The following is a 21767-nucleotide window of genomic DNA, read 5'->3' as shown; positions in this document are numbered from 1 at the left end:
TTCCTCAGAATATATACAATACTTTATTTATCAGAGCTGTACAAGTATTCAGTGGTAATATAAAAAAAGTCAGGGTGGTCAAAATTACTTGTAATAACGGTTGGTGAGACCCAGCAGGCGGGTGTGAGAGCCACAGCCCAGCCTGCACTGGTTCAAGATGACGTCAACCACTTATCGCCCCACTAGTTACTCGTATGAAACCATCACAGGGAGCAATTCCATGGAATAACCCACAGGCAGCCTTGGCCAGGAGAGTGGCCTCACACCCATGGGGGCCATCCCCACCAGAGGGGCATGTTCATTTGCTGGGGATCACTTTATTTCCACTCGCAGCAACTGGAATCAGGAGCTTCCTGTACTCCAGGGGGAAGTAACGCTCGATCAGCACATGCAGCGGCATCTTGTCTGTCACTAGCCCTTGTCTGGTCATAAAGGGGAGAGCAGAGAACAAACACAGCTGTTAATGAAAAGTGTTTGCACTCAAACTTGCCATCAGGGTAATGTTTTTTGTTTTCTTGCAGGGACATTTTTGCATTTAACAGCTGAAACGCTGTGGCTGCTTGTGACAGAAGAGCTGCAGACTTCTATTTGCAGGCAGCCCCCTTGGGTGACACATTTGGTTCTGTGCGGCGCGGGCACCAGGCTTGCCTACAGGTGAAAGCTGAGCAGGAGGGTTACAGCAGAGCAGCCCCCCACGGAGGCAAGTGCTTATCACAGCGAGAGTCCCCACACCAACCTAGACCAAAGTATATACTCGCTGCTTTTTAAATTCACAAGCCACCTGCCATGGGATACATTTTACCATGTAAAGACACACGCAGAATAATGCAACAGAAGCAAATAGCTCATTACTCGGCAGATTTTTTACATTCACAGTTCAGAGGTGGCTGGCATTATCCAATGCAGTTTTCTAGTACACCATGTAGCTGATGGCCCCGAAAACATCAGCATCTCCTAGCCTTGTAGGGAGACCAAAAAAAAAAAAAAAAAAAAAAAAAAAGCAGGACCGATTCATGCTTTCCTCACAGAAGGAACAGAAATACTGTTATTCACAAACCAGCAACAATTACTGATCCCTTTATGAGGCTGTGGAAAGGCATAAGGACATCTAGAAAAAGGTAAAGTGAGCATACAGAATCCTCAGACCCGGCCAACTAAACCATCGTGCCTCTCAGCCTGTTCACACCAACTTCAGCCCACACCTGTCAGGTAGGAAAATGCAAATCTCTGGCTCGAGACAGCAACAGATTCTTAAGCAGCAGCACCAGCTCCACCTACACGAAGCCCATGCAAAACCTGTGCCTTTAATCAGGTGTGCCTGCACAATCCCTCCAATGCCTTTAACATCACACCTGGAACTCTGCCAGTGGAAAGAGACAAGGAGTAACAACCCAGAGCACTGACTCTCAACAAGGAGTGATGAATTTGTTTCAGGCCCCACAGAGTTTTACAGAGGACTCCCAAGCCAAGAACAAATCCCTTGTGTTCTGGTCACGGGCCAAATTAAATTCAGGCACCAGATGGGGCAGCTGAGGGAGCCCACAGGAAAGACCAGCAATGAGAAGACTCTGAGAACAGTTCAGCCAGGCTGCTGGCGAGCAGAAAACCGTTGTTAGAAGCCAGCCCTGGCCTGTCAGGCTGGAGGCTCCTTCTCCTGCTCTGGAGAGGAACTGTCAGCTTGAACCCCAAGTCCCAGCTTCCGCAGAAGCAGGAAGAATATTGCAGGAAGAGTATTTTATTTGGAAGAGTAAGGAATCAAAACAGACCACAAAGCATGTGAAAATGCTCATGCTATTTCAGTTGCAAGTGCTTTTAGCAAAGAGAGATTGCTCCGGGATGCAAATGGTGCAGCCTAGCCTTGTGACCATTACTCTGCTTCTACTGACGCTACTCATTTCCCAGTCATAACTGCTTCACACCTTCCTCTTGGACCTCCACCACCGTCATCATGGAGTATAAAACCCCAAGCCCACAAATGCCCTCCTGCGATGGAAGGCCAAGTGGCATCATGCCAAGTAAATCACAAGACACCACACTTACTGCAGAAGTATTGCTAGCGCACACCCTGACGGCGCATCTTACCAGGCTGTCAATGCCCCACTGGACATTAACTACACAGGTTAATAAAAACCCTCCCTTTACCTTCTCATGAGGACTTCCAGGTCCTCCATCTCCACTGTCTTCCTGCCCGCATGGTGGATGTAAGCTTCCAGATCGTTGCTTAGCTGCATGAAATATTTCTCTGAGCTGAAGGAGGATTGAAGAGGGAAATAAAATCAGACTGTGGAGTGGGCAAACACCAGCTTCTCGCCTGCTTCTGTAGGGCAAGCTGCACTAGAGCTGCTCACTGTGCAGGTCACAGCCTGCCAGCAAAAACCATGGGAGAAGAAACTCCCCAGCCCACAAACAAAGTCTGGCTTCTCAGCCTGGGCTCCCAGGAACTTCACAGTCAAGGCAGCTGTGGAACAGCTGCACAGCTGACAAGCAAAACCTTTCCCAAACTTCCCACACATGCAAGAACAGGGGTTGGCACCAGCAAAAAATCAACACTGAGGCTTAGACTATCGTGACACTGTTCCAACAATCCACGGATTTCACTCGTGAAGGTAACATGGGTCTACAGATTCAGGAGGCTGAGAAGCCTGGATTCAGAGGTAACACTGCCCAGCTGGAACACCTGCACCCTGCCCAGCACAACCACCATTCTCCCGAGCCGTCCTGCTCACAGGGAATGCTAGTGATGAGGAGACTGTGAGTGGTGCAATTTGTACTGGCCCGGGAGCACCTAGCACGTTTCTGTCCTAGTTTCAATCAGACCTCCTGTGACTCTCCCCAGCTGAACAGGGAGGGCTGTCAGCTTGCAGCAAGTGCTCCTGACAGGTTTGTTATTTCAGGAGAGAAAAGAAAGGAAAAAAAAGACTAAATAGAGCAGGGAGAATCATAGAATCATAGGAAGAGGAGCAGTTTGTTGCTGCTTACCATTTCTGAACAATTTTGAGGGCATCTCTGGCCACTGGCATTTTCACATAATGGCTAAATATCTTCTTTATCAAACTGCTTGCTATTTCAGGCTCACTTGTTTTCCTCTGTGACACACCCGAGCCCTTTGGAACACGGTTAGCCTGCAGCGGCTGCTGGGGAGACCTTTGAGGAAAAAAATGAAAATTCACACATCAAATGAACGCCCACAAGGAAAGCCAGAGACCACCAGGCTGAATCTGGGCAAACCTTACACCAAATTACAAGAGGCAAGAACTACCTCAAGCTCTAATTCTTTCTCCCTCACAATTCTTCAAAACCCTCACACCTATGAAGTGCAGTCTGCAAACAGTTCACATGGCATCATGGGAGAAGCAATCCAGGCTCGTTTCCTTGAGAGAAGCATGCTAGCTAGCATCACAAGTAGTCAACAAGGTCTAGTTCTCTCCAACACATAAATGGAATTTTCCCTGCATCCCTGTAGTACTTGCTCTCCAGGAGTCCACAGACTTTGAGACATCCACAGGTCACCTCTGTATCTGCAGACAGAAGAGTCTGGTCTGCAGCACAGACTTTTACGCTATTACAAACATTTTGTTTAGCAGGTGTTTTTTGTGGGTTTTGGGTTTTAGTTGGTTGTTTTGTTGGTGAGTTATTGTGGGGTCTTTTTTCCTCAAACAAGACTGCGAGCCTCTGTTTTCCATTCTAAAAAGGGAAAATCATAATATAAAAAAAGGGAAGTGAAAGCCCTGGATTCACTCATAGACAAGTGGAAAATATCTAGAATCTCAGGCCAACGCATGCAAAGCCTACAGAGGGGGTGCATGTATCATTCAGTTCCCCCTGCAGCCCACCTGCATGTTTTCCTGTTAGAACCTCAGGGGCAGGCCAAAGAGGTCAGCCCCAGAGAGGAAGTACGTGTTGCAATGAGACAAAACAATCATGATTTGAGTCATCTTGGCTACAGCTTCTGTGCCTCCCTTTACCTGTTTGTGAATGATTCTATACAGGAATGTTCAGTTTGCAGAATCAGGGCAAAACCTTTGAAGTTTAGCAACTTCAGTGCTGGGCTCCCCAGTTCACGAGAGACAGGGAACTGCTGGAGGGGGGCAGGGGAGGCTACAAAGATGATGAGGGGACAGGAGAATCTCCCTGATGAGGAAAGGCTGAGAGAGCTGGGGCTGTTCAGCCTGGGGAAGAGAAGGCTGAGAGGGGACCTCATCAATGCCTGCAAATATCTCAAGGGCCAGTGTCAGGAGGACGGGGCCAGGCTCTTTTCAGTGGCACCCAGCGACAGGACAAGGGGCAGCGGGCACAAACGGCAACACAAGAAGTTCCTTCTGAATAAGAGGAAGAAGAACTTTACCTTGAGGGTGACGGAGCCCTGGCACAGGCTGCCCAGAGAGGCTGTGCCGTCTCCTTCTCTGGAGATATTCAGACTTGCCTGGATGCAGCTCTGGAGAACTGCTTCAGCAGGGGCTAGGCTGGGGGGGGGCTCCAGGGGTCCCTTCCAGCCCCCACCATGCTGTGATTCTACGTGACTGTATGAGACTTCGGTGTTTCTAAATGAAAATTTCTGTGGCACTAATCTGGTATAGTTGATCACAGTAGAATTGTACCAGCATAGATTATTTTATAGCAAGATGCCTTAACTGTAGGTCTCTCACAGTTATGGCTCCACTAAATAACCTAGAGTATTCCTTTAACCCAAGTACTGCTATCTCAGGAAGCAAGCAGGCCAAGTCAGAGCCAGACTGTATTCCATAAAGCACTAAAAAACATGGACTTGTGCAACGGCATCCTTTAATTGAGGCTCTGAACCTGTAATTATGACCATCTGTTGCCTCAGCACAGCTTGAAAACCTGAAAAATCTGTCAGTCCAGAAATTCCTGTACAGCGCATGCATCCAAATACATGGACTTCTTTTGCCAACGAGGACTAGCACTCTCTACAGAGCAATTAGTATTCAGACATTCCCTATATATGAAGGGCACATCCCAGTGCAAAATCCCAAAACAAATCCACATTCCCTCAGTTATAACACCGCTCCACTTCGGCAGAGTTATTAGAGACTCCTGTTTCTATTTTATAAATGTATTTTACTATTCATGATGACAGCAATCATCCAGCACCTTCTGTTTACAGCAGTAAAGGGCACAAGAATTTGGTTTTATTGTTTATTCCTTCATCTAGAGTCATGGGCTAGAAAAATTCCTTCTGTTCCCTAGGACCCCCTGTTAGTGGTTCTGACAAAGCTTCACCAAATTTCTAGTTAAGAGGGTGACAACTGTTAATTAATTTGGAATACTGCAGGGGACTGGTTCACTTTCTGCCTCTAGACGAACTTCATTTTATACTCAGCACATGGCAACTGCATACAGCTTTAGGCTTCTAAAATCAGCGCAAATATGCCATTTCGTAAGATCAGTGTAACATAATCCATCAATCCCCCTCTTCCGTGAGGGCCTCTGCATCCCATGCTGCAGTCTATGGGTCCAGAGTAGCTTACCAGTTTAAAAACTCCTAGGAAAAGATTTTGGCCTTCAGCACAAGAAACTATTACAAGAATGCTCATTGGAAAGACTTGAGGCATCACATCTGCTCTGGGAGAGTACTGACATCCACTTGATAGAACTCTTTATTCAGCTGCTAAGGCAGTGAACTAACTAAAGGCTTCAGGGCTGCTTACTGCCCGCTACAGCTGACAAAGCACAAAACAGCCGACAAAGCTGGGCTCGGCTCCCTCCCCTACACTTACACCCCAGGTACGCCACCAGGCCGCTGCTGAAGGTGCCTTACACTTACCTGGCAGCAGCAGGTTTTGCAGGACGTGGAGCTGACAACTTGGGAGCAGCAGGTTTTGCAGGATGTGGAGTTGACAGTAGTGGCTTGTAGGCTACAGCACGGACAAATGTGGGTGTCTTCATGGAATCCCCTAGGGGAAAAAAGAAAGGTACGTGAGGAACTGAGCTCTGTTTTCAGAGTTCTTGCAGCAAGCAGCGCTGTAGCACAGACAGAAGCCCAGCCAGCTTTTTGCATCTGTCTGGTGCCGCAGTGCCGGTGCTCAGGCTGTGGCTCCAAGGCACCCTGAGCCAGCACGACTGCTGGCTGTGCCATCCCACCCTCCACACCTCCTGCCACAATGGCTGGTGGCTTCCCTTGAGCCCTGTGCTGGGCCAGCAGGCTGGGCAGGGTGTAGGAACACACACCCGGGGCCGGGCTGGGGCTGACGGCTGGGTTGACTTAGGCTGCAGCCTCTTTTCCCAGAAAGAACTTCAAAGTCTGCAAGATACCTTATTGCCATCCTGCTAAATCAGTGGCAAATTCTCCTGAACACAGGGACAAGTAGAGCAACAGAATCACAAGACCAGCACCAATCAATGTGCATCTCCCGTATTCACAGATTTTTCATAAACTCCCTCCAGCTAAGGCTCAGGCTCACCTCTTCTCTGCTGTAAACTAACCATAGCAGTTTCCTCCAAGTCTAATCTGCATCTTCTAACTCTACTCTTGAACTTTTAAAGTTCTTAACAAGCGAGTCCAGGAAAGAAAAGAATGTTAACAGAACTGAAATACTGAGCAGCACCCTGTCTAGAAGAGGAGTGGTCATGGAGGGCTTCCTGCCTGCCAGCTTCCCTTGCAAGCCAAGGACAGAGCAAGAACCCAGCATATCTGGTAATGGTGTCAACTTTGCAACCCCCCCGTAAGAACCAGGCCATCCGCCCTGTTACAGAAGACAAGCCCAGCTACCAGAGGCCTCGGGTACTGAGAGTTAAACTCCACAACTGAGAGGGTCAGGGGTCTCTCAAACAAAGCAGGGCTGGGTGAACTACCATGGTCCCTCGCATTAGCTTCTTCTGAGGAAGCATTTCTGTGCACTGGAGGAACTGGGAGCATGATGCAGGGGAAGAGATTAGTTATGCTGAGGTTTCTGAGATAAGTTTTATGACTTATGAAGAGTGCATAATTTCTCATCTTCCAGCTTTTTCTTCTTCTCTTTGTCCAACAAGACCTGTGAGATGCTACTCTTACTGCTCTACCCTATCAGCAGAGATCTCTTCATCAACATCTTTCCATTTCTTCTTCATACAGCTGTGGTAAAGATAAGCACACTGACACACTACTGTTGACACTATAAGAACACCTACAAATTTCCTCATGGCAAAAGTGTACCAGATCATGTGTCACCTTTCGCCCTTCAACACTGCAGAAATACATACAGGCATTGGTGTTTTCACTACAGGTGAATTTCCCCACAAAGCCTCAAATCCTGGCAACGGGATTCTTTTAGGATGCCCTTAGTTCACCTTTTTATTTCAGGGTGTATCGTACGTCACAGAACTGTTAAGATCAGACCCAAAAGACGCCACTAAAACACACTCCGAGCATTCTCAAATGTGGCCTTGATCAAAGAGAACTCAGTCTGATGTATACATTCTTCCAAAAGGCTTAAGCACTCTTGGGGAAACAGAGCAGACTGATCCAGCATCTGAAGACCTGTTCAGAAACAGACACTTCCTCCTGGCTTTCTGGAAAACCAGCCTATGCTTTTGGTTAACTGGAAAGTTAAGTTTGTAACTACAAAATAGGGGTTCTAAATTAGGTTTCAAGTCTGGAGTCATATACATGGCTGTGTAAAGAGAAGTTAAACGTTAAGACATTAAAAAGTCTGCATGAAGTTAGAAGTCAAGCAGGAAGGAAGAATAAAATGAAGGATATCCCTATGTCACTGCGTAAAAACAGTTTTGCCTATTTGTGTGCTTCCATTACCTTCACCTCAAAAGTATGAGATGATCTAGGTCCCTGAAGCACCTGATGAGCCAGTAAGAATCTGGCCCTAGGAAGTGCAGCCAACAGCTTCCCCTCCACTGACATACTAAATAGTTAACAACATTATTAACCTACATTGTTCCTCAATCAAGATGTAACAGGGAAAAATTTCTCCAACTGCTTTCTGCTACTTCTGCAATAGTTTTCTTACCTTCACTCTCAGGGTCTTCAGCTTCATCCTCAGTGGGCCCTTCTTCCATACCATCCAATTCTATCTTGATAGCCTGGTCCTCTAGCTCATCTGCTTGTTCAACAGCTTCCTTCAATAACTTCATCCCAGATTTTTCAGAGGAGGAAGTGTGGGAATGCCTGTCCAGACTTTCACCTCCAACACTTTTGGTGATCTCATGTTCTAGATTTCCAAAACAGGACAGACACATCACTGAAACAAGTATCACAGCCAAAGTTTCAGAGCACTCATAAGAAAAAAAACCATCTTTCCATTCCTGGCAACATTGCCACTTATCATATTCCTGTCTTCAAGGATTAGGGTGTCCATACACTAAGCCAGATAAACTAAAGTACTGATGACTTCTCAACTTTTCCCTCTGTTACATCTAGGCATGCAGAGGTCCCACAAAAAAAAAAAAAAAAAAAAAAAAAAAAAAAAAAAAGCACTTGGTAGAAGCCCAGGAAGTTTGAGTAAAATGTTTATCTGAGCTCCTTTTAAATGAACTTCCTTTCATAAGTATTTTTATCTCAAAAGAAGTCTTACCAAAGCCTTATGCAGCATGTTGAACACAGAAGACCTAGCAATTCAGGAAAAGTAACTTAAGAGATGCCAACTCGCCAACATAATCAGAGGGTCTCCAATTTTATCAATTGATAAAATTGGCCAATATTTTATCAACTGCTAAAACTGATTTGATTCTAGAACTTCCATTACTAAATTTTAATTAAAGATGCCTTCTGCAATTATATATTTCTAAACACTACTGCCAATGCAATTTTAGTTTCCGTTTGCACAGAACACAGTCCTTTCAGCTTAATATGCCAAATTTAGTCTGTTTTCCCAGTATTTAGCCCAGATTCCAGAATGCAAAGAGAGTTAACAAGTCCCTCTCCCAGCACTGATGCCAATAATGCAGCTTGAGAGGCCTCTGGCATTAGAGACACTCTGTAGTATTAGAGGTTGTCCTCACCAGCTTTGGGAGAGCCTGGGTGTTCAACACTGCCTTCTGCTATTCCCCCTTCTTCTGAAGAGGACACTTCTGGTTCAGCTCTGGCATCCTGTGCCACAGTTATCTGCAATTCTCCTTTCTCCCTCAGTGTCTTCTCCAAATCTTCAGAATATCCAGCATTTGCATGATGCTCTGCAGCTAAAATAGGAAATTCTATCTTCGACCTTAGCTATAAAAAAACCCTCTCAATCAACCACCTGCATACAGTTTAAAAGACGTTGAAACTGACTCATGATAAGCAAATGGCGACAACCATAAGCTATAAGGGAAGCAGATGCAGTTCCCAAAAGTTTACAGCTAAGAAATGCACAACTTCTCCAGCATCTACTCTACAGCCACCTAACTAGCGTGCACATTAGATCCCAGCGCAGGAATTTTACTTTTCAGTAAGCAGAGCTTCTCCAGATCCGTCATCTCTACATCTATTCTCACTCTTGGCAATTGTGCAAAAGAGCAATTTCTTTTCCTTTAGGTCTAGCAATATGCTGAGTTTGTGCTCAGCTTCTCCTCCCCATTTCCTCGGCTTTTCTGAATAAACCATTTTATTCAGCCTTTCTGAATAAACCATGCAGAGATACACTGCAGTATAAAGACGAGAGCGCCCAGCAGTGGTTTTAGCCATCCCAGACAAGCCTCTGGCAGGAAGAATGAGGAGAAATAAATGGATACACAATTTGCATGTCTTTAGATGACTTCAGCTACCAAAGTAGCTACTTACTGAAGAGTACTTCAGTACTCCTTTTCCCTGCGTACTAAGTCTATAGTCTGCATGTCTGTTACCATGTAGCTCAATTCCAGCAGAAACCCACACAGGTAATTATTTGGAGAAATCTTACTGGGAACTCTCATAGTACTGTTGCTTGCTGACAGGTTTGGAAATCTTGGCTGAATCCAGAACCAGAAGCTGTAAAAGTGGATTTTTACCACCCCCTCCAGTGACTGGGAGTTTTCACACTCAAAAGTACAAGTGTCAAAGTCTTGCGAGCCCCAAGCCCCAGTGAAGGGGACAAGGAAGTCTGGCCAAAGGTGGTGCAAAAGATCAGTAATACCAATCTCACTAACCAGAACATAGGGCTCGCTACACCAATGCAGGGCAGTATCTTGCCTAGTTACATGAAATATTAACTAGCTTTGTGAGGGGAAGACAAAAGCTCAACTCAACACTAAGTCTGCCTAAGGCAGACAGGCACCAGTGCTTCTCCCACAATACTGCATCACTGCTGGGATCCAGTACTCCATCAGTAGCATCTGGTACTCCACTGTTACATTCAAGCATGATTTTTACCGATTTCTTTACTTGTTGCTAGTAGCAATACCTCCTGTAGTTTGGTATAACCTGCCAGCCTTTAGTGCCAGTTGCTCCTCTCGAATTTCTGCGCTGACAGACCAGGAAGCTGCTTGGCTGAATCATCTCCTTCAATGCTGCCCATGGCTTTTCTTTTTAAACCTCTTGTATTTCACTACCACTGTCCTTTTTCCGGGCTGAGCAGTTCTTAGCTTTAGTTATCCAAGACTGCAGACACTACTCCACATATTTGATTATTGCTAATGGTAAAACTGTTTTTCTCTGCACCTTCTTTCTCCAGTTCTGTTAAATCTATTTAGAGATGGAGAGGTTAGAACTGCATGCAGTATTCGAAAGGTGAGCATGACAATTATTTCAGCAGTGGCACGGTGACGTTTCATCATCTTCCTTTCATAAGAATTTTTACATGTTACTTGCTTTCCTGACCATCCCCCCCAAGCTCTGAGCTGGTGTTCACAGAACTAACAATACTGAGGTGACTTTCATCAGTCTCAAGAGTCACAGCCCATTTAAACTCCACAGGTGCACCCAAGTAAAACTGTAACAGGACAACAGATTCAAGAAAGATTACAGGATGCCAAGCTTACACAACTGTAAATTTAGAACTGAAGAATATCTGCTGCCTTAATGAACTACTCTCAAAGAACTGTTTAGAACAAAAGGCTGTATCTTCATAATAAAAAAACATAACTAATTTTGCTGATACACCTGGTATGTGCAAGCAATTACTTATGGGCACTGCAAGTATTCAGTTTCAAATTCTAGTAACAAAACTGTTGGTGCTACAGTGTGTTCAGTTTCCATACTGACATAAGGTAATTCATACGAAGCTTTAGACATAGTTAAGCCCCAGGCAAGTTAAACTGCATGACAATGGTCTTCTCATTTCCGGACACTGTCAAAGGAACACTGGGAAAGACTTAAAAAGGATCCTAAACTGGAGTCTGGAAAGTGAAATTCAACAAAACACGCAACTTTTGTCCACATATACCCAAAGCTTTATGTAATGACTGGGTAACACCTGCCACCCTCAGCATCCATGCAGAGCTTTTACCATACTTTTCCCTTGCAACACGGAAAGCACTTCTTACCCTCTCTGAAAATCCCCTCCTGTTACGCTTTGTTCATTGCATTAGCCACCTCTTCTTCTGTATTGCTTACATCTAGGTCTTCAGTTATATGGGACACAACTTCCTTCAAAGATAGGCTGAAAGATCTCTCAGGCTTTAGAGTGACTGAGGATCCCAAACATTTACTTCAACTTCTGGATGGCAAAGAGCAGCTCTGGAGAGGACTTGTCAGAAGAAGACTAATCTTTTTCTGTTGATCTCTTCCCTTATCCTTTCCAAACAACTGTTCCCACCAAGCTTGCCACAGACAACACTCTAGAAGCAGAGTATGGTGCAACAGTCCACCAGGCTTTAATTAATTTCAAAGCTTTCTACAGCAAGAACTCTTCTCCTGACCTGAGCAGTACTGAATACACCAACCATTCTTTAAATACAGTTTCTGTGGCCCTTCTGACATAGGATCATATAAAATCCTGAATGAAAAAGAAACAGTAGTTGTTCATACTTCATGGCAAGCATTGGGAGTTTTGATATAAGAACTGCATGAAGCTATTTACTACAGCAGATCCTATCCTGGCTAGCCGCCTCAGGTCACTAAGCAGAAAATTTTAGGGTTACAACTGTGCCTCGGGACCTGGTCTATGCAATATGAAGAAAATGTGATCCTATTTACAGGGAAATAAATGCAGAAGAGAGATACCAGGCACCTGAGAAAAACTGGCAAGTGACAGGGCTTGCAAAGCATTGCTACAGTGACCAGGGACGTGATTAACTCTGTCCAAGGGATTTTTAAAGCCCTGGAGGCAACAAGGCAGTTAGCTGTGAAATATAAATGACCGTATCAGGGTAAAAGTTTAGATTAGTAACCTCCTGACACTCCAAACTGTCAACAATTCCTACATTTTATCTCCTTATCTCACCATATTTGTGACCAATTTACGGCGTCCACTTCTGGGCTCCCCAGTACAAGAGAGAGATGGACGTACTGGAGAGTGTCCAGCAAAGGGCCATGAGAAACTTAAGGGACTGGAGCACCTCTCATAGGAGGAAAGGCTGAAGGAGCCAGACTGTTCAGCCCGGAGAAGAGAAGGCTCAGGGAAGATCTCACCAATATAGGCAGGTACCTGGGGGAAGGGTGTCAAGCAGATGGAGCCAGGCTCTTTTAGTGGTGTCCAGAGCCAGGAGAAGAGGCAACGGGCACAGACTAGAAGACAGGAGGCTCTGTCTGAACATAAGGAAACTCTTTTCACTGTGAGGGTGACTGAGCACTGGCAAAGGTGGCCCAGGGTTTGCAGTCTGCATCCTTGGAGACACGTAAAAGCTGCCTGGATGCAGCCCTGGGGAATCTGCTCCAGGTGGCCCTGCTTGAGCAGAGGGGCTGGAGAAGATGGCCTCCCAAGGTCCTTTCTTACCTCAACCCTTCTGTGATTTCAGGTAATACCTGCTAAGCCCCAAGCCCTAACCCATAGTACTCACTGCCAACTGCCACCTCTTCTGAAACAGAAAGCTGTTTCATTGGGTTACTCTGCTGGGAATGACTGTGCTTATCTTCTTGCTGGTTTGCAGGTGTTCCTGGAGAAAGAGGAGTCATTCTGCCAGCATGCTCATGATCAAGGATTAAGTTCTCAGAATTTCTTGGTGTCCTTCTTGTATCTGTGCCCACCAGCCTTGTTTCCTCTTGAGCAGCATCAGAAATCTTGCTTCTCTGTGCTGAAGTTTTTGAATTCAATAGCTGTGGTTCAAGAACAGAAAGCTTATTTTGGCTCTGATCATCAAACTGAGGCTGAACAAAGAGCTCTGTGTTACTCAGCATGATTTCCACGTCACTGGTCAGCACGGTGGTTTGAATCTCAGATGCTGTTTGTGAGTCCACAAGATACTTCTGTGCTGTTTAGGAAGTTTTAAAACAAATTCTATGTGAAAAACTGTTCAAGGCCACAGGGACACACATTTATTACCAGGACTTGCATAATTCAACCAAATTTTATTCTTCCTCCAGAGATCAAACACTGAAACCGTATCACCACACTTCGGTGCCCCTAACTTTCTCTACAAACCATCTCCCCCATACCCAGTTATGAACACCATCCCAAACGATTCCTGTAGTATAAATCACCAAACTGGGTAGGGCGCACATTTAAGTGCATAGAATCAAAGCAACCACAGATGCAGAACCTCATTCTAATCTTGCATCCCAAATTACACTGGACTTCTGTGAACGTGCTAGTAGCATTCAAATCGTACAATATAGACCACTACTTCTAAAAGCCACCTTATATAAGGCCCACCCTCCCAAAACAGGTAGTAACACAAAAGAAACCTTTTCTTTTCAGCATGTTCTGTTCCACTCCACCTTCAAAAGCTTCTATGTCAATAGCTCTGCGATTTTTTGGCCTCCGGAGCAAGCCTCTCTTTTCAACAGTGTCTGGTGGGATCACGGTACCAAGAGACATGCTAAGAGACCTGTAAAAAAAGAGAAGGAAAGAAATGATTTTCCAAACTTACACACTCCTCTTTTACCCTCAAATTACAGACACAGTGCCACTAACAGACATTTCACAAATCCCTTCACTAGGAGGAATTTCCCAAAAATACCTTTGAAGAATGCATGCCAGTCTACTTTAAACAAATAGTTTAATTTCATGATACCACCTAACATCAGGATATGTATAACAGAGATCAGGAAACAGACATTTTATAGCCTCCTACCTCAAGAGTGCTGCAACAATATCTGTCAAAAGGTTCAGAAATTTTAAACATTTTAAATAGCAAAAAAAGAAAAAGGAAAATAAAACATTTCAGAGTAAAGACATCCTCTAGATGACAGCAGGGTGGTAGGAGGACTTCAGAACAAGTCTAAGAAGCTGCTTAGTATCAGTATTCACAGCAAAGTACAGCTACCAACACCCTGTTAACTTCTTTGAGATGGGAGCTAAGACAGCAACAGGCAAAGTACAGGAAAAAGTGTATCTCATTGTATGTATTTTGCATCCTAAAGAGACTGGCCATGCTCAGCTACCTCCTGTCACTCTCCCTAGGCAGTCTGATCAAAAAAGGGGGTTCAAAGGATTCAGGGATAGGAAGTACAGAACGCAGCCCTATGAATCACCTTGCTTGGCACTGCAGGCAAGGGCTGCAGTAAGAAAGGTGAAATAAATTGCTCACCATGGCTAAGATCATTAGCAAATTATACAGGCAACACAGGAAAATAAGTTCTTTGACTTGCTAAAAAACTTTTAAAGTCCAAGAAAGTTGGACTAAAGACTGTGTAGATGCAACTGATGTGATGGGTCAAATAACAGGCAGAGGTAATAGTCTAAGGTATATTGTGTACTGATTTATTGCTGGAAACATTAGAATGAAAGGAAAAAGAGAACAATCCTAGTAAGTAAAGAGGAGCAACAGTAGCGATACCAGCTAGACCAAACTGGGCATACAGAGCCACATTTTCTGAAAACCACAAGGTTTAACATCTTCAAATTCCATCACCAGAGTGGGAGACGATTGCGTTCGTAATAACACAAGTCTTTATCCTGAACCTAGGTATCTGGGTTCTTCACACTACAGAGGTGATGAATCAAGGCAGCTATAGTTAGGACAGCAAGAATTTAAGACGTTTTAGTTCAAACTCACCGAGCCAAAGCGGTGCTGCTGTCCAGCGTTGACCGAGCTAGAAAAAGTTGGTGACGCATTAGCTGAGAACTTACCCTCTACACAGCAGGCGACAACAATACCTCAATGTATCTTCCTCTTTCTAGAATCAGTTATACTACAATCCTCAAAAGTAACATTTTGGTGAGAACAAAATTAAGGTGACAGGTTTGCTTTGCAATTGCTTGTCTGTGTTTCAGAACTGCATATTAGAATTCTAATAAGCGATTTCTGAAAGGGTAATAAAACAGTTATTTCGAAGAAAATTTGATATGGTACATGCCCTCATACTCAGTAATACTAATCTTACCACGTTAATAGCAAGATGCTAGACTAGGGCCTCAGTCACAACCACCCTTCAGCAATCCAAGTCAAACATTAAAGCATCTGGAAGCTTTAGAAGTACAGATAATTGCTCCACAGACTGTTGGTGAAACTGGAACTCAAACCTTGCTTACTCACAAAATCGCAAAAATCCAAAAGCAGATCTGGAGAGCAGGGACATAATCATGCTCATATTAGAAAATACTAGAGCATGCCCCTTCTGGTTTTGCAGAGCTGCCCGCAGCTTATCAGAAGATATTCAGATTGGGTACCAGGCTAAAAAAAAGACAAGTTGATTTCTTGACCAGAAGTGAGGCCAGGTGGGATCCAACTCCAGATTAAACCATCCGAACACAGCTGTCTATATTCCCATTAGTCAAGCACAATTAATCCAATGTAGGCATCTGCTTTAGGGTGAGCTGAATCGCCCTCCATACTCCACCAACTAGATCACCCCTGAACTTCAGCAGGACTTCAGTTGCACGTACACACAGACCCAGAGCATCTATAACTCGGAGCTGAGGTACTGGTGTGTGTAATCTGGAGCTGAATCCCACCCTTGAAATGTACTCCAGTTGCTACTGCCAATAGGATATGGAAACCAAGGTGAGGTGTTTTAACTGCCTCTGTTAAACTGCAACTAAAATGAAAGTTGTATTTACCAAATTTGCAAATTTATGTTTAAAGGGAAGACTTACTGCAATACTACATTATTCCTTTCATAAAACTGCAAGACGCTTTTTTCCTCAAGCAAGAACTTTGTAACTTATTTGATATAATTGCAATGAAAAGTATGCAGCCTGTTGTATTTTCAAGTTTCTGCGATTGAGGGGAAGACAGAGATTGCTTCTTTTGGAGACACTCCAAAACTCAAAGAGTATCAAGTTGCAAAAATATTCCAGAAGGTATATACGGTTAAGGGAGAGCCTGTAACTTGGCTCAAAAAGGCTTATTTTAATTTGATAGGAGGAGCTTTTACCTCCTCCGCTAACGCCTTCACAAAAAACAGTGCAATCTTACTTCCAAACATGCAACTGCCCAGCTGAGAAGCTACTAAGAACTAAACTGCAGCAGATGAAAATTAGTTGACAGCAAACGCAGTGCTGAACAAGGTGATTTTTTACTGCAGCCTTACCTTGGTTCTGGGGAAGCCGTTCATCTGCTGCTCTCTCAAATTCAGAAACGCTGATTTTCCTTCTCTTCTTAGTCATACGGAATGTGGCAATAGATGCATCCTCAGGAACAAGGTCTGGCAGTTGCATTTCCCCCCTACCAATACAAAGCAAGCCTTTAACAAAGGACAGCATTATTCCTTAGCTACCTTTGAAAGGTCCCTGTAACATCACTGAAAAGCAAATTAAAATTATTTGACCTTGCTGCAGCAGAAGTAAGGAACTAATCCGTGATTAGCTCAGCAAAGCAAGAACGTGTGTCATTCCCTCCTACTAAATCAAAGTAAATGCTCAAAAGAGAATCAAAACTTGAGTGGTTATTCAGAACAACAGGGCTGAGAAAGGTCAGACTAAGAGTAAAAGCTTGGACTTCCAAGAAGCTCCATCCATAGCTCTCCTTCTAACAGCACACAGGGGCTATTAGGCTTGCCAATCATTACAATGTAAATAAAGTCATCATCACCATGAAACATTACGTACCACCAAGCGCACTGGCACATAGAACAGGCACATAATACCCCAGTCAGGCACCGGGATCAGTATCAGAAAGCGAGTTTCTGAGTTGTTTTCCCCTCACTGAGCACTTCCAAGAATCCCCTCTAATCAACGTCACATTCAGGCAGCAAGCTGCTGCCTGCACGCCACACCACGTCCCACAGAACTAGAGCAGAGCGTCCCTCCCAACAGCCAGGACCTGCATGCAGCAGATGCAGCATTCTGTATCCTTTTGGTACAAACAAGGTGGCTTCAAGATAGCAAGAACTGTAAGGGACTCCCTGTTTACAGGTCTTTTCCCCTTACAAAATAGGTTTTTTACTACTCAGAAATGCAGCTAGGTTTTGTTTCTTACCATGAGTATAATGTAAGCCTAAGCATTAGAATTAACTGGCTTGTAATGGGGAACAAATGTAAAGCAGTGGGGAAGGGGAAAAAAAAAAAAAAATTTGCTCATTTTTTCACATCTGTCCTGGAACATGCTATTACAACCAGGGAAAGCAGTGACTTCCCAAATTCAAGAAAGTTCACGTCAACTAAAAGGCGGCTGTGAGGAAGGTTTTGAAACAAGTCTACACCTGTTTACAGCTAGCTAACGTATGGAATATAAAACCCTGCAAAGACCCAACCCTCTTGTCTTTTCATTTAAGAAAGGTTGATGAGAAGCACAAAAACCTTCAAGAACTACAAAAAGAAAAATCAATAAAGAATTAAAATAACATTACTCATCTAGTCTGAATTAAAAAAACACACAAATAAACAAGCCGCCCCACTTAACAGAAAACTCAGATGTCTACTCCTCTACTAAAAAAAATGTGAAAGACAGAAGTTTGCTTAATATTTTATATGGTCTGTTTAAGGCTACTTACAGTCAATGCAAAAGGTTTAGCTATAAAATCACATTATTTGGAAGTCTATTTTGCAGTACACAAAAACAAGCCCTACCACTTCCTTCTATTTCATAACAAAGTGGAAGTAAATGAACCACACTTCAGCCTCTCCAGTCCAGTCAGGCCTATAAAATATTAATGGCCGCTAAACACAAATAAGAGCATCTGAGCCTCAGGCAAACCTCACCTCTGAGCTACCCTACAGGAAGGAAGTTAAACCACGCACCCCAAAACAAGGACAACCAAGAAGTAGTAATACCATGAAAAGCTGCAGCAGCCTGTGTTTTAAATACAAAACACAGCCATCACTCATTTATGCCCCTGCATTGTCAGTACATGGCCTGTAGCCTTGGGGAAATCCAAGAATTTCTGTCTTAGTCTCTGTCACAGACAGCTAAGAAAAGTATGCTTCCATCAGGAGCCTTACTTTAATCAGCACTTCTGCCACAACAATTTTATTAAAAGCCTGCATTTAAGAAAGGGGACAAGCAAATACTTGCAGTATTTCCTATTTGGTCCCTCAGTCCCAGTGATTCCTATGTGACTTTTAAAGCTGGAAAATTATTTTTGAAAATCCCACCTGACAGAATGTAATTCTGATCACTGAAACAGCAGTAGAGAAATCCTGCTCCCCAATCCCATTGTAGGAACTGCACTGTACCTGGTAGTGTAAAAAACAGGAAGTCAAAATGAAAATTTAAAAAAAGTACTTACATGTTGGAAATCCTCTTAGCTGGGAGTTCCCATACAGGTCCTTCTGTTTCTTCATGTTTAGATATCCTAAGTGCCAGAGGTGAAACTTGTGGCTCTGCCAACAAATGAAAACATTTCCTTTCCACAATTCAATCCAGCAAGAATGCCAAAACGCAGCAGACTGTCAGATCTACGCTACATTTTGTAACTTACATTTACTAATTGGTTAAAATACTGACTTGGTAAAAACTATTTGGGTTCTAACTCCCAGGAAGGCTGGCATGTACAGTGACAAAGCCAGCAGTACAGACAAACAGCAGCACGGCGGTTCCACGAGCCACAGCAGACCTGAGCTGAAGTTCACAACAGCACGTGCCTCTAATTACACTGTCCTTCTGTTCTCTGCTTTCCTGAAAAACAGTACTTACGGGTCTGGATGATTCTCTTGAGCATATTCCGTGGGGTGTCATTGTCAAGATCAGGGAACACAGCTGGTCTCTGCTTCACCAAGGTGCTTCTGCCAGAATTCTTGTCCTTTCCTGAACCAGGTATGTTCTGAAGAGAGAAATCACAGAGACACATAGTTCCAAACTTGTACCTTCCATCATTACAAAGCAACCTTGACATCAAAAGCATTCATCATCTGTCTCCTAATAAAAATCTAAGCTAGCTAACACAAAACATTTTCGAAATACACTTTCTAAAAAGAAATCATGCACGTGCACTGCACACTTTGGTTTTGGACAGAAGACAATTCACAACAGTGTATCGTTGAGGCGGGTTTCAGTGAGCAACTCAGGCAAAAGCCTGAGGGACTTGAAAGCACAGCCCCCGGCCCTGCTGCACCTCACGGCCCTCCAACCCTCACAGCCCCCCGGCCGCCCCCCTCACGGCTCCTCCGGCCCCGTCTAGTCTCCAACCTAAAGCAACCCAAAACTGCGCAACGGAGCCGCCCAGCCGAGGCGCGGGGCGGTAAGGGCCCTGGCTGCGGGGCGAGCACCGAACTGCGCGGTTTGGGCCCACGCCCCGGTTTAACGGCAAACGAGAACAAGGCAGCGTCCGCCGGCTAGCCCCAAGGGCCGCGCCCCGCCGCGGCCCCCCCGCCGCGGAACCGCCGGGCCCTGCCCGCCACCTTGGCCGCTGCCCGCGCCGTGAGGTGGCCACTGCGGCGGGCCCGAGGGGGCCTGTCGGCCATCGCTGGGTAACGGCCGCGCCGTCCGGCCGTGCCACCTCTCGCGAGATCAGGGCGGGGCGGGGCGGGGCGGTGCCTCCGGGAGCGGTGGGCGGTGGGGGCGGGGGCGCAGCGCAGTGTGGGACGAGTAGTTCCGGCGCCGTGCCGCCGCCGCGGTGCATTGTGGTCCGCGTAGTTCCGGTGCGGCCGCGGCGGGCGGCGTTGGCGGGCGGCGAGAGGCCGCCGTTGGCCTTGTGGGATCTGTAGTTCCGCGGGGGCCCCCCGCGCCCGCTCTCCCCGCCGCCGGGGCTGCCCAGGGGTCCCCCCGGCAGCTCGGGAGGCCGCCCCGCCATGCCGGGCTTCACCTGCTGCGTGCCGGGCTGCTACAACAACTCGCACCGCGACAAGGCGCTGCACTTCTACACCTTCCCCAAGGACGAGGAGCTGCGGCGCCTCTGGCTGAAGAACGTCTCCCGGGCGGGCGTCAGCGGCTGCTTCAGCACCTTCCAGCCCACCACGGGCCACCGCGTCTGCAGCGAGCACTTCCAGGGCGGCCGCAAGTCCTACCTGGTGCGGGTCCCCACCATATTCCCGCTGCGCGGCGTCAACGAGCGCAAGGCGCAGCGGGCCGCCCGCCGCCCCCGCCCCGCCGCCGCTGCTGCTGCCACCGCCGCCCAGGGCCCCGGTGCTGCCGCCCCCACCGAGGCCCCGGCAGGGGGCGCGGCCGAAGATGTGAAGCCCATCGACCTGACGGTGCAGGTGGAGCTCGGGTCCGGGGCGACCGCTGGGCCCGGCCCCGGGAGGCTCCCGGCGGCGGTGGGGGAGGAGGGCCCGGTGGAGGGCGGCCCCCCGGACCACTCGTACTCGCTGTCGTCGGGCACCACGTCGGAGGAGCTGCTGAGGAAGTTGAATGAGCAGCGCGACATCATTGCGCTGCTGGAGGTGAAGATGAAGGAGATGAAGGGCAGCATCCGCCGCCTGCGCCTGGCCGAGGCCCAGCTCCGTGAGGAGATTCGCGAGAAGGACCGGCTGCTCCATGCCGCCAGCGCTGGCACCCGCAAGCGCCACGGCCTCTGAGGGCTGCCGGGGCCCGGCCTGGCCCAGGGCTCCCCACCTCCGAGCCCCTGCCGCCCTCTGCCAGGTTCCCGGACAGAACGGAGATGGGGCCCCTGGCTCGCGCTGCCCGCTCCCTCTTGCCCCATCAAAGCAGCCCACCGCTGGGCCAGCCCGTGCCACTGGATTTCCCTGCCTAGATGGGGCGGCCACTGTCAGCTCAGTGCTGAGCCCCTTTATCAATCCGACGTTACCCCAGAGCTAGTGCTGCTGGCACCCTGTCCCTGCCGGACCTAGCAGCGCTCCCCCCATGCCAGCAGTGGCAGAAAGCGCTTCTCTCAGTGTGGATGGGACCCGTGTCACCACTAAGCGGACGCAGGGTTCCGGTTTTCAGCAAGTAAACTTGCTCTGCGTTACATAAAGTAGAGGCAACACTACCCCCTGGAGAAGGCGTGTTGGGAAGCGCAGTTGGCACCGTACCCTTCCTAGGATTGAACAACGATGCCGCACATGGCCTCGCTTAGCAGAGGCACGAGGAAAGCTTTAGAAACCCTCTCAGGGTAATGTGTTTCTTCAGTAAATTACTGATGCCATAAAAGACTGCTGTTTCTAGCGTGAAAGAATCCTCAGATTAAAGTAGTACTTGTACTGTGTAGTTTCTGCTTTCTTCGCAGTACATACGTATTTGTTACAGATGTCTCGATGCTCTCAACACTAGTAAGGATTACAATCTGGTACAAAGAACTTGGTGGCATTTGACAGCTGTAGTTTATCTCATTGGCTTAAGAACTCTCTCTAATGAAACGGAGGCTTTGTAACACGTTGGAATTTAAATCCTTGGCTTTCTTTCAGAGAACTGGGATGAAACAGAAGCGAAGCAAGTTTCTCTGCAGTGGTTGCAAACCCTTGCTGTCTAATCCTAAACTAGTTGGCATGACTAATAATCTGTAC

At 46.4% G+C, this 21767-nt stretch overlaps 1 protein-coding gene across 5 annotated transcripts; it reads right to left on the bottom strand.

Annotated features, from left to right (window-relative positions):
* Positions 1-20922, bottom strand: CENPT (centromere protein T). 5 transcript variants are annotated; one of them, XM_055818844.1, is made up of 13 exons: positions 20331-20922; positions 19021-19147; positions 18614-18707; positions 16478-16611; positions 15001-15037; positions 13688-13830; positions 12844-13254; positions 8953-9129; positions 7962-8162; positions 5786-5915; positions 2980-3144; positions 2143-2247; positions 1-422 (listed from the first exon to the last, which is right to left on the bottom strand). In XM_055818844.1, exons 1-13 carry the CDS (start codon positions 20799-20801, stop codon positions 299-301), a joined length of 2319 nt encoding a protein of 772 aa, XP_055674819.1. In that variant the 5' UTR covers positions 20802-20922; the 3' UTR covers positions 1-298. The 5 variants fall into 5 exon arrangements, with proteins under 5 accessions (XP_055674819.1, XP_055674820.1, XP_055674823.1 ...); XM_055818845.1 differs by having other exon boundaries at positions 5825-5915; XM_055818848.1 differs by lacking the exon at positions 20331-20922 and adding an exon at positions 19725-20122.
* Between the last annotated feature and the right edge of the window lie 845 nt (positions 20923-21767).

The sequence above is a fragment of the Falco peregrinus genome, chromosome 14 (assembly GCF_023634155.1).
Source record: "Falco peregrinus isolate bFalPer1 chromosome 14, bFalPer1.pri, whole genome shotgun sequence".
Classification (NCBI taxonomy): Eukaryota; Metazoa; Chordata; class Aves; order Falconiformes; family Falconidae; genus Falco; species Falco peregrinus.
This window is presented reverse-complemented; position numbering and strand designations above follow the sequence as displayed.

Coding starts and splice junctions, on each gene's coding strand:
- CENPT (XM_055818844.1), bottom strand. CDS start 20,801: ATGGAGCAGCCGGTCCTTCTCGCGAATCTCCTCACGGAGCTGGGCCTC. Junction 13,831..15,000: donor AGCAGCACCGCTTTGGCTCG/GTGAGTTTGAAC, acceptor CTTTTTTTACAG/GTCTCTTAGCATGTCTCTTG. Junction 2,248..2,979: donor CTCAAAATTGTTCAGAAATG/GTAAGCAGCAAC, acceptor ATCCTCCTTCAG/CTCAGAGAAATATTTCATGC.